General features: G+C 37.0%; 1 protein-coding gene across 2 annotated transcripts in view; it reads right to left on the reverse strand.

Annotated features, from left to right (window-relative positions):
- The window catches only part of LOC132019471 (pregnancy zone protein-like), a 43,987-nt gene extending 29,762 nt beyond the window's left edge, over positions 1-14,225 (reverse strand). For both annotated transcript variants that reach the window (XM_059402574.1, XM_059402573.1), the window contains exons 1-11: positions 14,093-14,225; positions 11,698-11,881; positions 10,808-10,961; positions 10,596-10,648; positions 10,045-10,065; positions 9,427-9,595; positions 8,103-8,187; positions 5,883-6,006; positions 3,824-3,938; positions 2,194-2,303; positions 121-282 (exon numbers count right to left, since the gene is read on the reverse strand). In XM_059402574.1, coding sequence (XP_059258557.1) covers positions 121-282; positions 2,194-2,303; positions 3,824-3,938; positions 5,883-6,006; positions 8,103-8,187; positions 9,427-9,595; positions 10,045-10,065; positions 10,596-10,648; positions 10,808-10,961; positions 11,698-11,881; positions 14,093-14,175 — 1,260 coding nt within the window. In that variant the 5' untranslated portion in view covers positions 14,176-14,225. The remainder of the gene's footprint in view (positions 1-120; positions 283-2,193; positions 2,304-3,823; positions 3,939-5,882; positions 6,007-8,102; positions 8,188-9,426; positions 9,596-10,044; positions 10,066-10,595; positions 10,649-10,807; positions 10,962-11,697; positions 11,882-14,092) is intronic.
- Positions 14,226-14,509: the final 284 nt, after the last annotated feature.

Below are 14,509 nucleotides of genomic sequence, written 5' to 3' on the forward strand. Positions count from 1 at the left end.
TTCTATTTTACTCTTTATTGCTATTTCTTTTCTCCCTAGAATTTACATGATTCCCATATATCCTTAAATTATGTGACCTCAGCAATCTGTCTGTAGTCCTGGATGCCCCTTCCCACTTACCCTAACTGAAAGAAAAGAAGATGTGAAGTTAGTGGTATCAATGGAAATGTTCACCAGACCGTGCTCATCTGTGGTAAGGATGGAATGGTACGCAGTTACATCCACATTGACGCTTACAGTTTTATTGGGGATTGGTTGATCCTTCTCATCAACAAGAAGAGCCTAGAAGTGTGGAAATGATAGCTGGTGTTACATAGCAATGACATCTTACCCTTTCAGTTGCGTTCACCTCTTGACCCCGTGGCTACTATCATTTACTGAAGATCTTAGAATCAATCTGAAAATAAGATTTATTTTCTGGGCTCTAAACTACTTTCTTTTTGACATTCTTATATAGGTATTCTTTGAGCACAAAACAATTGAGAATATCCAAAAAATGGATATCACCCTTCCCTATTTACTTCATCCCCAGTGTTCTGTCTCAGTATATGGTGATTTTATCGATCCCATAGATTATGGCGGCAATATCAAGGTCCTTTCAAAAAATCGTTTTCTCTCTTTCACTGACAAATTCTAACCATGGCCAAGTGCTATCTCTTACTCTGTTAAACACATTTCATTTATTTCTATACCAGTTAAACCTGTTTAAGGTGAAATAAAATGAGATCACTTATCAAGAGGTTTACAATGGAGCTGGGAGGCCATTAAGGAGATGGGCCTTCTGACATCCTCACCAGAGGACCCATGAACTTTTGAACTGGGCCAAAACTCACAGAAACACCTGCAACCTGCTGCAGAAGCTTTTATTTGGTGGTAGCCTTAGCAACCAATTATATTCAGTTGAGATTAGTTTTCTGCCAACAACGCCAATCAAAATTCCTTATGAATAACATGTACAAGAATTCTCTTTTGTCTTCAAAAACCCTTGTTATTTGTTCTTGGGGACAGGGGGCCACTATTGGATCTGCTGCCCAAATCCATGTTTTCTGCATTGCAAGTCTGAGGCCCCAAATAAATGCTTTGTTTTTATTTTAGCTCTACCTCTTTTCTTAGCTGACAAAACGCAATATTTTTTCCCTACTTGATTCCCAATAGCTTTTTATTTAATCTTACACAGTTCACCCTCTTGCTGCTTCAGGCTTACTTCAAACCATTCTCTCTACAGCCTGAGTTAAACTGATCTTGTTATTCTCCTTAAATTCTTCTGTAACTTCTCAGTCCAAAATACTGAACTTCACCTAAAAGGCCCTCAAGATCTGCTCTGGCTTACCTATAGCTATCCAGCCAATCCAGTTAGCTCTGTCTTCTACCTCGGTCAGTCACACTCTTAGTTCTCTGCTCTTTAGAAGCTGTTTAACACCTAGGGCCCTGGCTATTCTCCCCTCTTTCTTAAATTTCTTGCCAAGTCATATTCATCTTTAAGTCCTCAGTTTCCTCACATTCTTTCTTGATCCAAAATGGCCCTGCCCCAACATATCTATATATTTATTAATTTCTTGCCAATTTGATACAAAATGCTGCAATGAATGAAGAAAATAGAAAATTCATAATGTCATCAACTGCGAAATAGTTAGGAATGTCACAGTTAATGAAAAGATTTTGCCTATTGTCTGCCAATTGCTTATCAACTGTCAATTGCCTATCAACTGTCAACTCAAGGATTAATTACTAAAAAAGGAAATTTAAAATGGCTAGAAACCAGAAAACTGATAGTTTACTAAGTTGGATATCAGTCTGAAAACTTATCAATATTTACCAATATTGAGCTTAGGAAGCTAAAAAAACTTTTAAAAACTATCAATATAAAAAGTCATCTAGACGAAAAATATCTTTAAAAAATTACATTACAAAATCATTGTTTATAAAGAGGCAATCAAAAAAGTATGCAGCCAAACTACACAGGAAAAATGTATTTTAGAGATGTGTTAGGAAGTAAACTAATAAAAGTGTACTTTATTTTTCTGGATGTGATGGTATTTGCCCTTTAAGTTTGTCGTTTGCTGTAATTTCTTTCCTTATTCTAAATAAATATTTTTATAATAAATTGTACTTTTATGGTATAAAAATTCATTTTCTTAAAATCCACATCCCCCAAATTATAGAAATTATGATTCCCTTGAGAAATTATTTTACCTGCCCAAAAAAAGGGAGCCCATGCCTATAATGTGTATCTGCTTTTGTAAACTTCAGTTTGGTTAAAGTATTTGTGATTTCACATGATCCATGCCCAGTTAATTCCAACTCTGAAAAAGAAATAAGTGAAGTTGAATTGTTCTTTCGATTCGACTCACCTCCCACACCCACCCCAGCCTCACTTCATCCTGGCAAAGTACTAACCCTATTCTATTTTTTATCCTTTCCAGAATTTTTCACACCTAGAAAATACAATCAACTTGACATTAGCTTCACTTTCATACAAAAGTTGTTATACCTTATTCCCAAATTCCTCTGGTTTCACAAGTATCGTTCTGGTTCTATCTTTGTTCTTAGGTTCTTCCCATGTCCTCCATGAGCTTGCTCCATTTTTGTTTCTGTCTCTCAGATCTCTTCCCTCTCCCCATGACTTTTTGCATGCAACATGAGTTTTCACATTGGCTTCAAAATATACTTAAATGTCTATTACAAACTACTTCCCCAGCAAGACACTTCTTTTCACTGTATGGCTCTTCCAGTATAGCCAACACCTGGTGTCTTTTCATTCAGGGAAGTGTAATGTGTGTTTTGGCTTCATCATCTATAGCTTTTTTGCTTTCCCCATCTCTATGACTTCTAATTTTATTATGGCTGGTTTATTTGACACTATGTCCTAAATGTAGTTGTTTCTGTCCTTGGGTCTCTCCTTGTCTGTCTCCAGCCCCTATTTAGCTATGTTAAGTGAATTCACTTTCAGAACAAATGCACTTATTCATAGGAGGATATAGATACAATGGGAATTGTTCCAGATTTACATTTCTGGTCTTGACTTTGCTCTGATTTTCTTTTAAAATTATTTTTAAACCAGAATGAGTCAACTTCTATCTTGATATTCCAGATTACAATTAATTATCCTTGACACATTCTCATCATAATAGTTCTTTCTCATTTACTCCTAATCTTAGTTAATGGCATTTCCTTTTCCCAGCCCCCAGATTCATAATCTTTGGAACAATTTTGAATAGTAATCTGATGTAGCACGTTGTAACCTCTTAAAATTGTTTCATCTAGCCTGTCCTCTTTATGTCTGCTTGAATTATATTTTCAAAAATCACTTTACTTAGAACATCTCCTTAAATCTATCTGCTGATATCCAAGGTTTTTCATAATAAAGTCTAATCTTTGTAGCGCATGATTTACATTTTTACACACCTTAGCTCCAGCTTACATTTTTAGATTCTTCTGAGACCAAACATATTTGCTTTATGTAAATCATGTGTTTTCAGTCCATCACGAGCTTTCAAAATTTTATCCATTCTATATAAATCAGCTCATGTGGTACTTTATAAACTTTCTCTATCTCTATAAAAGAATTAATTCTCTCTCTTCATACTCATTTGGACTTTAGTTTTTACATTGCTCATGGAAATTTTGTTATGATTATAAATATATACATGCAAACATATATACATATATACATATACATACATATACATAATTTCTTTTTAGATTTCTAGATCCTTGACAGGAAGGACTGTATTATTTTATAGTCCCCAGAAATGGACATTTGATAAATGCTTAACATATTGGTGAATTAATGAATTAATAAATATTTCAAAATAACGTGAACCTGTTCCGTCTTCTTTGACTTTGGCTTCCACTTGTATGTTCATGTCATACCCCTTCTGTCTCAGCTGGAATACTTTAGTCTTCACGAGTTGTGTGAAACAGCCTTCACTGTCTGCCTGAAGAGAAAGAAAGAGAGTTTCTGGGTCCTCTGGTTTGCTGTCAAAAAAGTCATTTATCAACCTGTGAAAGTTTTTCGTTGGCCAAAGGAAATTTTACAAAGTTCTGACCATCTTTTAGGTGCTGATCCTTTCCCAAGCCAAAAATGGCATCACATTTCTTCCCAAGCCAAAAATGGCATCAGATGTCTTCGTCTTCGTTAACCGTTGAGTTACTCATTGCCAACCTTTCCCTTCCTCCTTCTCTTCTGAAAGTCTATCCTGTTTCTGCCAAATTAAATTAACTAGTTTCCAAATGTGCCATCGTACTCTCTCTGCATACATAGTTTCTCACGTGATAACATTCTTTTTCTTCCATTCTTATCATGGCCAACAGTTACTGCTCTTCTATACACAGCTCAGATACAACACCTCCTCTTCTATCACCTTCAGCTACACTTCAACTAAGGATTACATTTTCTTAACTGTATTTCTCTATGCCTAGGACATTAATAAAAACATATATATTCTTTGAATAGATGAATCATTATAGTCATTAGATTTCCAAACTAAACATTGGGAACCACATCTTAAGAAAGATTTGTTTTCATTTTTTTTACTTATTTACATGAAAATATGCATTGCATAATAAAGCTTAAGCATATTTAATGTACTTATATTTACTTAATCATTTTTTAATTTATTCACTTGAAAATAAAACTAATTCCTGTATCCTTGATATATTAGAGTTTTGGCAACCTTATTTCTCTCATGTTTATCTTTCTTATTGATTTTTTTGACATTAATCATCATATTCGTCACCCTTGCCTTTCATTAATTTGCTCTCTGCAGGTTTTTTGTTTGTTCATTTGTTTTTTGAAGAGAAAGAGTGCACATACCCATGAGTCTGGGAGGAGGGGTGGGGAGGGTAGGGGAAGAGGCAGAAGGAGAGTGGTAGAGAGAATCTTATGCAGGCTCCACACCCAGTATGGTGCCCAAAGTGGGGCTCTATTTCACCAATGCAAGATCATGACCCAAGCTGAAACCAGGAGTTGGGTGCTTAACTAACTGAGCCACCCAGGCAACCCTCTCTGAAGCTTTGGTAACTTTCGTTTCCATACCCTTACAGTGTCACTCACTGCCACTCCCTGGGCTTTTATGTTATTTTTTTCTTCTTCCATATGAAGTTTAGATTCCATAGCAAGTCATTTGATTCTTGAACTAACCAAAAAAAAAAAATTTTTTTTTTTTTAAAGTAAGCTCTTCACCCAACAGGGATCTGGAAATCATGAACCTGCATTCAAGAGTCGTAGGCTCTACCAGGTGAGCCAGTCAGCCACCCCCTCCCACTAACCAAATTCTTAACATCTGTCATTCTTTTTCTATTACCTGTTTGATAAGTGAAGGCCAGCTTTGGATACTTCCATATTATTTTATGCCTTTATACCTGGCATGCTGATTGCTCTCAGAAGAAAGTTACAAAACTGGCCAAATAAATACCACTATAAATTCATGAACCCAACTTTCCAGTGGGCTCCAAACATTACCAAGCGATCTTACAATGTTTCCCTTACTCCATACTACTTTCTGTTGTAACTGTTTTCACCTTACAATATTATATTCTTTTGTATGATATTCTTTATTGCATTATAATCCATGAGAAAACAAGATCTGGTGTTAATGTCTGGGGAGAATGGTTTCCACATAACTGTTGACTGAATTCTTTTTTTTTAATATAATTTTTAAATTTTTTATTAACATATAATGTATTATTAACCCCAAGGGAATACGTCTGTGAATTGCCAGGTTTACACACTTCATTGCACATACCTTCCCCAATGTCAATAACCCCCCCACCCTCTCCCTGCCCCCCTCCCCTGGCAACCCTCAGTTTGTTTTGTGAGATTAAGAGTCTCTTATGGTTTGTCTGCCTCCTGATCCCATCTTGTTTCATTTATCACATACCTGTTGACTGAATTCTTCACAGATACTTTGTGAATGTCTTCCATGACAGGTCGAATGGTATCGTGAGTATTTTCTGCATACATTAATTTTCACCAGACCAGAGACAGGCTTTCCATATGTGTATCTATAACAGTAAAGCAGTTATACAAAAGGATATTTGATATAAACAACTCCTATATTTTTTCACATGATTTGATCCATTCATATATCCATCTTGTTCATATACCAATTATATTTCCTTCCATACCATTTGTACTCGAGAAGCACTTATTCTGAAACTAGGTCTTCTTAATTATCTAAGTGGACCTACAACTACAACTCAAAGAGAAAATACTTACTGAATCTTCTTTGAAACACCTCTAAAGGGAAAATTAACAATGTAGTATTTCTCAGATCTTTCCTCCCTTTCAGTTGAGGTTTTACTATAAGACTATCTTATTTCTTCTTTCCCCGTCATCAGATGATCTAGGTTATAATTTCAACTTTGACAACACCTAAGTTTTTTCAGGGAAGAATTTAAGGACATGTAGACAGGGTATTTCTAAATCTTCCCTAATTCATATGTATTTTAAGAGGATAAATGAGAACTTAAATGGGAATTTAAATATTCAAAAACACTCGTTACATATCATTTAACATATCTGTTATAAATGAAGAGTAGCATAATGACTTATTCCAATTCTGCAAAATCTAATGGAAGGATATGCTATGGTATGGTCTGAATGTTTGCTTCCCCCCCAAATGTATATGTGGAAATCCTAAACCCTAAGGATGATAGTGTTGGGGACGAGGTCTTTGGGAGGTGCATAGATAGTGAGGGTTGAGCCTTCATGAATGTGATTGGTGTCTTTATAAGAGGCTCCAGAGAGATCCTTTGTTCCTTCTGCCGTATGAAGACATGCCAAGAGGGCACCAGCTATGAACCAGAGAGAATCTTCACCAGAACGTGACCATGCTGGCACCTTGATCTTGGATTTCTCAGCCTCTAGAACTAAGACTAATAAATTTCTGTTTCTTATAAACTACCCATTCTGTGGTATTTTGTCATAGTAGGCTGAGTGAAGTAATACATGATGGGAAGCCAAACTTAGTCCATTGTTTCTCAGAGTATGCTTAATGGACCACCTACATTGAAATTACCTGATGTTTGTATTGGGATTTGGAATCCTGAATCCTTTCTCAGATTTATGATTGGAATCTTTAGATGTGGGGGGTCAAGGAATCTACATTTTAACCAATCATCTCCATAGATTCTGATGTTCACCTAAGTTTGAGACCAATTGCTTTGGTCCAAACTGTGAGGTAGATGAGTTTTGGCTTTGATGACCCTAATCTTCCCCTTTCTAAAGTTTCTCCCCCCTAATTTCTAGGAAGGCTGATAAAGCAATAAGCCATTTACTGTATCTCACTTTGCTGAATGTTATCTTTAAGTGTCACTCAAAGGGCTCTCCCTTCTGAGGGAAAATTCTCAAGCATCAAAACTGGTAAGAAAGATGAAAGTATGATCCTCACACTGTTTTCAAAAGCAAGAGGTAAGGTGTCCTCAGTGTGTATGGAGAATATTCTACTGAACTAAAAAGCAATCAGGGAAATAACTATGACACGTCTTTTAAATTCTACATTATATATCTATATATCTATTTAAGAAGGTCTGCTTCATTCCCCCCCCACCAATTTTCCATAGTTTATGAAATTGGGAGCAATAAAAAAAAATAGGAATCATAGGATACAGAATAACACAGAAGCTATGAACATGAGCATGAGCTTGAGCTGGATGTCCTGTCTTCAGTTTGGCACAGTGTTTGGCATGTACAATGTTTCATGAAACTAGATTTTCTTTTTTTAATTGTAGAGACAATTATAGGGTAACGAGTTGAGGGTCTGGAGCCAGACTGCTAGAGTTAAATTCTAGTCTTCCTATTTACTTGAACAAGTTTTCTATCCCCCATGTGTTATAGTTTCCTCATTTGCAAACTAAGGATAACTATCCCCATCTTACAAGGCACTTAAAACATTTTCTGTCACATTTTAGGTGTTCAGTAAATGCTTTTGTTTGTAGTAGTAAGAGTGTCCTTTGCTGCCACCCCTGCTCTCTAGCTGGAGCTCAGGCGTGTTGGAGAGAAAGTCATTCTCTAATTAAAATACTTTGAAGCCTGGTAACGATTAATTGCAATGAACATAGAGTAGGGAGATCAAAATGGATGAAAAAATGTAACTCACAGGCCACAGGCAGATACCGTAAATTCTTCATCTAGAAAACCGATAGTCTTGGGCATTTTCACTTGGACCTCGAACTTCGGCAAAACTGTCGTCAACAGAAGGAAGAAAGAGGTGAAGATGGGTGGGCAGGCTATCTTGTAAGTATTTGTAATGATTTTATTACAGAACCTTATAACATCGAATCACATGAAATGATTTCCATTACATTAAGAAGCTGCAGGGCCTCTACTGATCACAGAAACATGATTATGACCGTGGGTATTTGTACCATGTTTATTTTGTTATGCTGGTACTACATTTCCTAGAATCCCCTTTGAACTTGGTTGAGACTTAAAGATGGAAAGAAAGCAGCATTGTTACTCTCTGAAGGTCATCATGGTTAATTCGATGTGGTGGCAGGTACAGAGAGGTGAGGAAATTCCAATTTGTCCTTATTCTTTCCCTCTGTGTCCAATTCTTCCCAGCTGCTTGTCCTGCTGACTAAAAGAGTCCCCAGACCCACCACCAGACACTTATTACAGAAATAAAGAAGTGGTAGATATGAAGAACAGATACATCCAGTCTTCCATAGATTCTTCTGTCAGTTTCCCTTTGTGGTTCACTTTGGGATCTGAAGGTACCCTGGAAGGTGCTAATTTATTCCTCTCCACCCACGGTTCAGGAGAATTGGTTAGTAATTTCCTATGATCTAACTCCCCCTCCTGGACCCTTACTTTCCCATCCTCTCTCACAGGTGTGTAAAGTTCACTGTTCCTGTAATATATCTGTTCTATAATCCTCATAGCAGTTCAGGTGAATTTGGCGAATGATGTTTTTGTGAGCAGTCTCTTCATCCATGGCACGAAATACTATATTTTCATGAGAAAATCCACATGGTTGATAGCTAGTAAGATGGCTTCAATGTCTGACCATTTTGAATAGAGTAGTCTAGGTGTAGATTAGAGACAGCCAGGAGGTATAAGATACAGATCAACAGATGCGTGAAGATATTTGTTGCGTTGGTTAACAATTTTGGTTTGAATAAGGTAATGGACTTATTAAAATCTCTCTTACCTCTTACTGGGATTTTGGTAAATTACTAACTGTTCTAGTATTGATGTACTCATTTGTAAAATGGAGACCATAGAGTATCTACCTCAGATGGTTGATACGAGGATTAAATAAGATAGTACATGAAAGATTCTTAGTGAATATTTGGGTAAATTTTTAAAAACTTGCTAATTTCCAACTATTATCTGTTAGATTTTTGCTTATATCTATGTGTCAAAACTCTTAAACTCTAAAGTAATGTCATAAACGTCTTGGAGAAAGGCAGAATTCTTACCATATTCATTCACTTCGAAGGGGTGCTCTATTTCTTCCCCTGACTCCCTCTGAACCTTGACCTTATAAGCACCCAGAGTGGGCTCCACTGAGAGTGGGAAGGACAGCTGGCTGAGTCCTCCTTGTAGTCTGAGACTTTGCCATTGGAAAATTCGGTTCCTCTTGGGATTCTACAGATAAAAATATTATGAGTTCATAGAAACAACTGAAATACATAATCTGAGTAGAGGAAAAGCTTTTTAGGGAGGGCACATTGGGAGTTAGATAAGAGATGGTTAGTAAATTGACACCAAACGTACTGAGCAAAGTTTTCTAGGAATTACACACTGAGGAAAGGGCAGCAAGTTTACCAGCAATGAGATACTACAGATTGCAATACCTCTTTTTGAAATTATTCATATCCAATTTGGTCAGAAATATTGGAAGAGTCATGAACTTGTATCATCTCAGGGGATTTTTCCCCTTCATTTACATCTTTTCCACTCTCCAAAGAATTGAAGATAGGGAAAACTGTTTAGTTTTGGTGAGGTGCTAGTGGGGTGGGAAGAGAGGGGTAGCAAGGGGCAATGGAACATAAGTAAGTCTTCATCCCATCTGAGATGCATAAGATATTACCTACCTCTATATAAACCACTGGGAACTGGAAAGAAAAAAAATAGTATGAGTGTGGGATAAATGTCAGAACAAGAAAGCCATTTCATCAACATTGATATGCTATCCAGATGAGAGGAAGTGAGTCTGTATATTTCTTGTCCAAACAAGGAGATGTGCCCCAGTTTGGTTTACATGTGTAGTTTGGGACATATAGTTCTTGAGAAGTCATGACTTTACCTTTATGAAATATTGTACAATTGAGGAAAGTTATGCTACGGTAAAAAGGTCCAAATAAATTTATTTTGCAGATGAAATTTATCTCTGAGAAAGTCTCCATTTCTCTAAGGGAGAAATCAAATGCACTTACTTTCTTTTGTTCAATGAAAATTACCGGGATCTTTAAAAGGATAATTTCAACTGTATATTTTATTTTAACAATGCAGTTGGTGAACTGGTTTCTCTATTCTCCAGCAGTGGAACTCTTATGAGATCGTATTGGTTTCAGGTTCTGCAAAAAATGGGCTTGATACTTTTTTTCCCATTTTCCCCAAACTTACCCACTGTAAGGAGACTTACCGTGTCATTCAAAGGGCGAAAATCGACATCCACAGAGACAATGCGGAGTCTCACTGAAACATAGAGATTTTCCCCATTAAACTACCCAGTGGGAATTGAGGGTAAATAGCACAGATAACAACATGCCTGGATTTTCACGACTGCAAAATAAGTTAATAGGGAACCACACACCTGCCCCGTAAAGTGGCCCTTGCTGATTTGGTTCCCTATACCTGTTTGTCCCGGTTTGTAGATGGGTTTGTCTGTTTGGACAAAGACAAGGCTGTTTACTTTCATGATGTGCACTCTCTTCCTCTTTATGAACTGCTGGGTTGGCCCCTTCACCTCCACAGTAATCAACCCTGAGGAAGACGGGAACTCCGGAAGCTGGAAGGTAGAAAAGAGCTGAAAAATCTATGCAGACCCACTTCTGAATGTCTCAGCCTTTCTTTCTTATTTCTCTTGTCAGTCCCAGAGAACGAGTGAGGAATAAATAGAAAATTATGTCCCTGGGTTGATAGATTCTTAGGTTTAATGTAACATGACGGTAACACTTTGTTGATTTAAAGGGGAAATGTCACCTCAATGAAAGGAACTAGTTCTTCAAACAGTCATGAGGGTGAAGGAAATAACACGCTCTCATATCCACAGCAATACGATGGCATTAAAATGATTATCAAATGTTATTGTCCGATGGTCAACCTCAACATTATGTGTTATATCATTGGCAGTAAGCCAGTATCATTAACTATTTAATTCCTTATGTAATAACAGGTTACAAGGATAAGACATTAACCAATGACCACTTGTGAGATCTTAAATAAGTCATTTAAATTTATGACTTTTAATGTTTTTGTGGGTAACGGCATGAACTTTATTTCCCTCATGAGTTTGAGGGCAAATTAAATCTTTCCTATAATTACTATTATGTTTTGCATATTACACTGGAATTGTTTGGAAATATTATGAAAGTATATTCAGTAGAATCTAATTTGAAAGTCACTTTGTACTCCTCAGTGTTTTCATTATGCTTTTTTATTGTCGGGGGTCAGGACACAAGGCATCAGCTAATAAATATGCTCTTCCTCTAACGAGCTTCTGTATCCTAAGGAGTCATACTGACAGTGAACGGGCTGCAGTAGAAGGAGTTCTTCTCTGTCACCACGTCTGCAAGGAGGGTTCTGGTCTGCATTCCATATTCCAGAATTATGTTCAGTGTCACCGTCTCATTCAGGTGAGTAAGCATGATACAAGCTTTCTCGGGAACCCCAGCATACAGCTGTGATGGGACCAGCACCAGATACTGCCTGTGGAGAAGAGGCGTCTGGATCAATCATGGAGAAGTTAAAAAGACATCATTATTGTGGCTGTATTCTAGATCATCTTTTCTGGAATCACCAATCATAGAACAGAGCCAGATTTCAGCAAAAAGGCAGAGGAATGTGTTCTTCAAAGGACAATCCAAAAGACCTTAGAAACTCAGAAACCTCCAACAAGTTAAACATTAATATGCTTCTGTTGTGCTGTGGAGGTATTCACCCTCACAATATTTGTAGAACTATTCATAAGCTATGGATAAGCAATCCAGGAGTCACTTTGTATTTTGGATAGAAATTATTTTCTGAGGCACCTGGATGGCTCAGTCAGTTAAGTGTCTGCCTTTGGCTCAGGTCAGATCTTGCAGTCCTTGAGAGAAAGCCCCATGTTGGGCTCCCTGTTCAGCAGAAAGTCTGCTTCTTGCTTCCCCTCTGCCCTGCTCCTTTACTTGTGCACTCTTTCTCTCTCTCTCTTTCTCTCTAATAAACAAGATCTTTTTTAAAAAAAGAAGTCATTTTCAAATTTAGAAATGGGATACCGTTCAGCTTTAACAAAAGGAAATCTTATCATTTGCAACAACATGATGGACTTTGATATCATTATTAATGAAGTATGCCAGAGAAAGATAATATTGCATGCTGTCACTTACACGTGGAATCTTTTTTTAAAAAAGTCAAATTCATAGAAACAGAGTATAGAAAGGTGACTTCTGGGGCCTGGAGTGGAGGGGTGTTGAAGGAAATATGGAGAGGTTGGTAAAAGGGTACAAACTTTCAGTTATAGTAAGAAGAATGAAGTCTGGGGATATAGTGTAAGACATGGTGACTATAGCTGATAACTGCATTGTATAAACGAAATTTGCTGGAAGTTGAATTTAAACTTTCTCAGAAAAATAAAAGAAGAAGAGTAAATATGCATGAGATGGATGTGTTAATTCACCCAGTGGGAGGAATCCTTTCATATATGTGTATATGAAATCATCACATGGTACAGTTGAAATATTTTGTAATTTTGTCAATTATATGTCTATAAAGCTGAAAAAACTTTTTTTTTTTTTTTTTTTTTTTTTTTTTTAAGCAACAACAAAATGTGATTAACCCATTGATTATCATGAAAGCCTTAAGAACCTGCCTACCGGTGGTCTTGGGTTTCATGTGGATGATATGAATGTCCTTATTTTAGGATGCTAAAGTGATAACAATTAATAGGTAAGGAAGAATTGAATTGCTTTGCAGTATTTTTCCAAGAGCAATTTTAGCTCTTTTCTCTCTTACACTCTCTGATGTTGGAAGACAAACCAAGCTAGGCAAGGCTAATCACCAAATATATTACCATGTTCACCCAGAAGAAAATATCACTTTTCCTACTGTTCTTTGCCCATCATTTGCAACCACTCGAACGTGCTGTGTTTGCAATGCTCTGGTTTGCCCAGGCCTCTCTCTCCTTCTGAAGTGTCCTTATCTATCTGGGTATATCCTATTTACTTCATAGGACTTATATCAAGAACAGCTTTCTCGTTGCACACTTAGGTGATACCCCGTCTCTTATATCACTTAAAGGTTCCAGGAGGAGGGAGGTTTTCTCTGTGGGCATTCTCACAAAATCCTGTAGTGCTTGCTTCTGGTTTTGCACTGTATTCCTTTCTCTGTGCACTATCTCCTCCTATTTTCTATACTGTGAGGTATTGAAGGCAGAGCCCACATTTTGTTAATATGTAAAGTCCCAAGATCTAATGCCAGCCCCTACAGGCTTGCTGATGATTTGAGTGACCTGACACACAAAGCCTGGCTTGTGTGAAAGTCATGCATCCGTCCTGGTGATCCCTGACTGGGGGAAAATATGGCCACTGAGCCATTTCACAGTGGACGAGACACAGCAGCCCTTTTCATGAGACAATTATAAAAACATGCCCCCCCCTTTTTGGTGGGAATTTTATATTATTATTAAGTGAATGTTGTATAATTCTGTATTCTTATTTGGTGAATGTTTCATAAATGTTACCGCCCTATGTCTCTGTGTTTTCTAGAACTGGAGTATGCCCCTTTCCACATGAGCCATAACAATGTACTGACCTTTCCAAACCCCTTCAACAGTAGATAACTTCACAGGAAATCAGAAAATAAGTAAGTGAGACATATCAAGAAGCAGATAACACAATGAGAAAGAGAAGGGCAGTAGAATTTTCTGGAAATGTTGCTTACGGTTTTGAAGCAGTGGAAGCATCTCTGGGAAGGAGCAGGAGAAATAGAATCAAGACTGGATTGGGCAGTTGATTTCCCCTCATGGTGGGGAGAGAAAGGAAATAATAGGAAGCTGAGTCCTTGATTTCTTGAACTCTGTTCTTGTAATCTCTGGTTTTTATTTTACCTGATGGGCAGTGAAAGTAAACTGCTAACCATTTATTTTTGTAACATATTAACTACTTCCAGTATAAAAAAATCAATTCCAGATTATTTCTACAACCATCAGTGTTCTTTAATCCACTTTCTCAAATTTTCTATGTCTTTGAAAAATAGGCCTTTTAGGCTACACTAGCTCTGATTATTAATCAGTACCTTAAATATTTTTAAGAAGAAACAAAATAAATTATATGTCTTGATGAAATCAATCAATATTCT

Source organism: Mustela nigripes, chromosome 6 (genome assembly GCF_022355385.1).
Source record: "Mustela nigripes isolate SB6536 chromosome 6, MUSNIG.SB6536, whole genome shotgun sequence".
In the NCBI taxonomy this organism is placed as follows: domain Eukaryota; kingdom Metazoa; phylum Chordata; class Mammalia; order Carnivora; family Mustelidae; genus Mustela; species Mustela nigripes.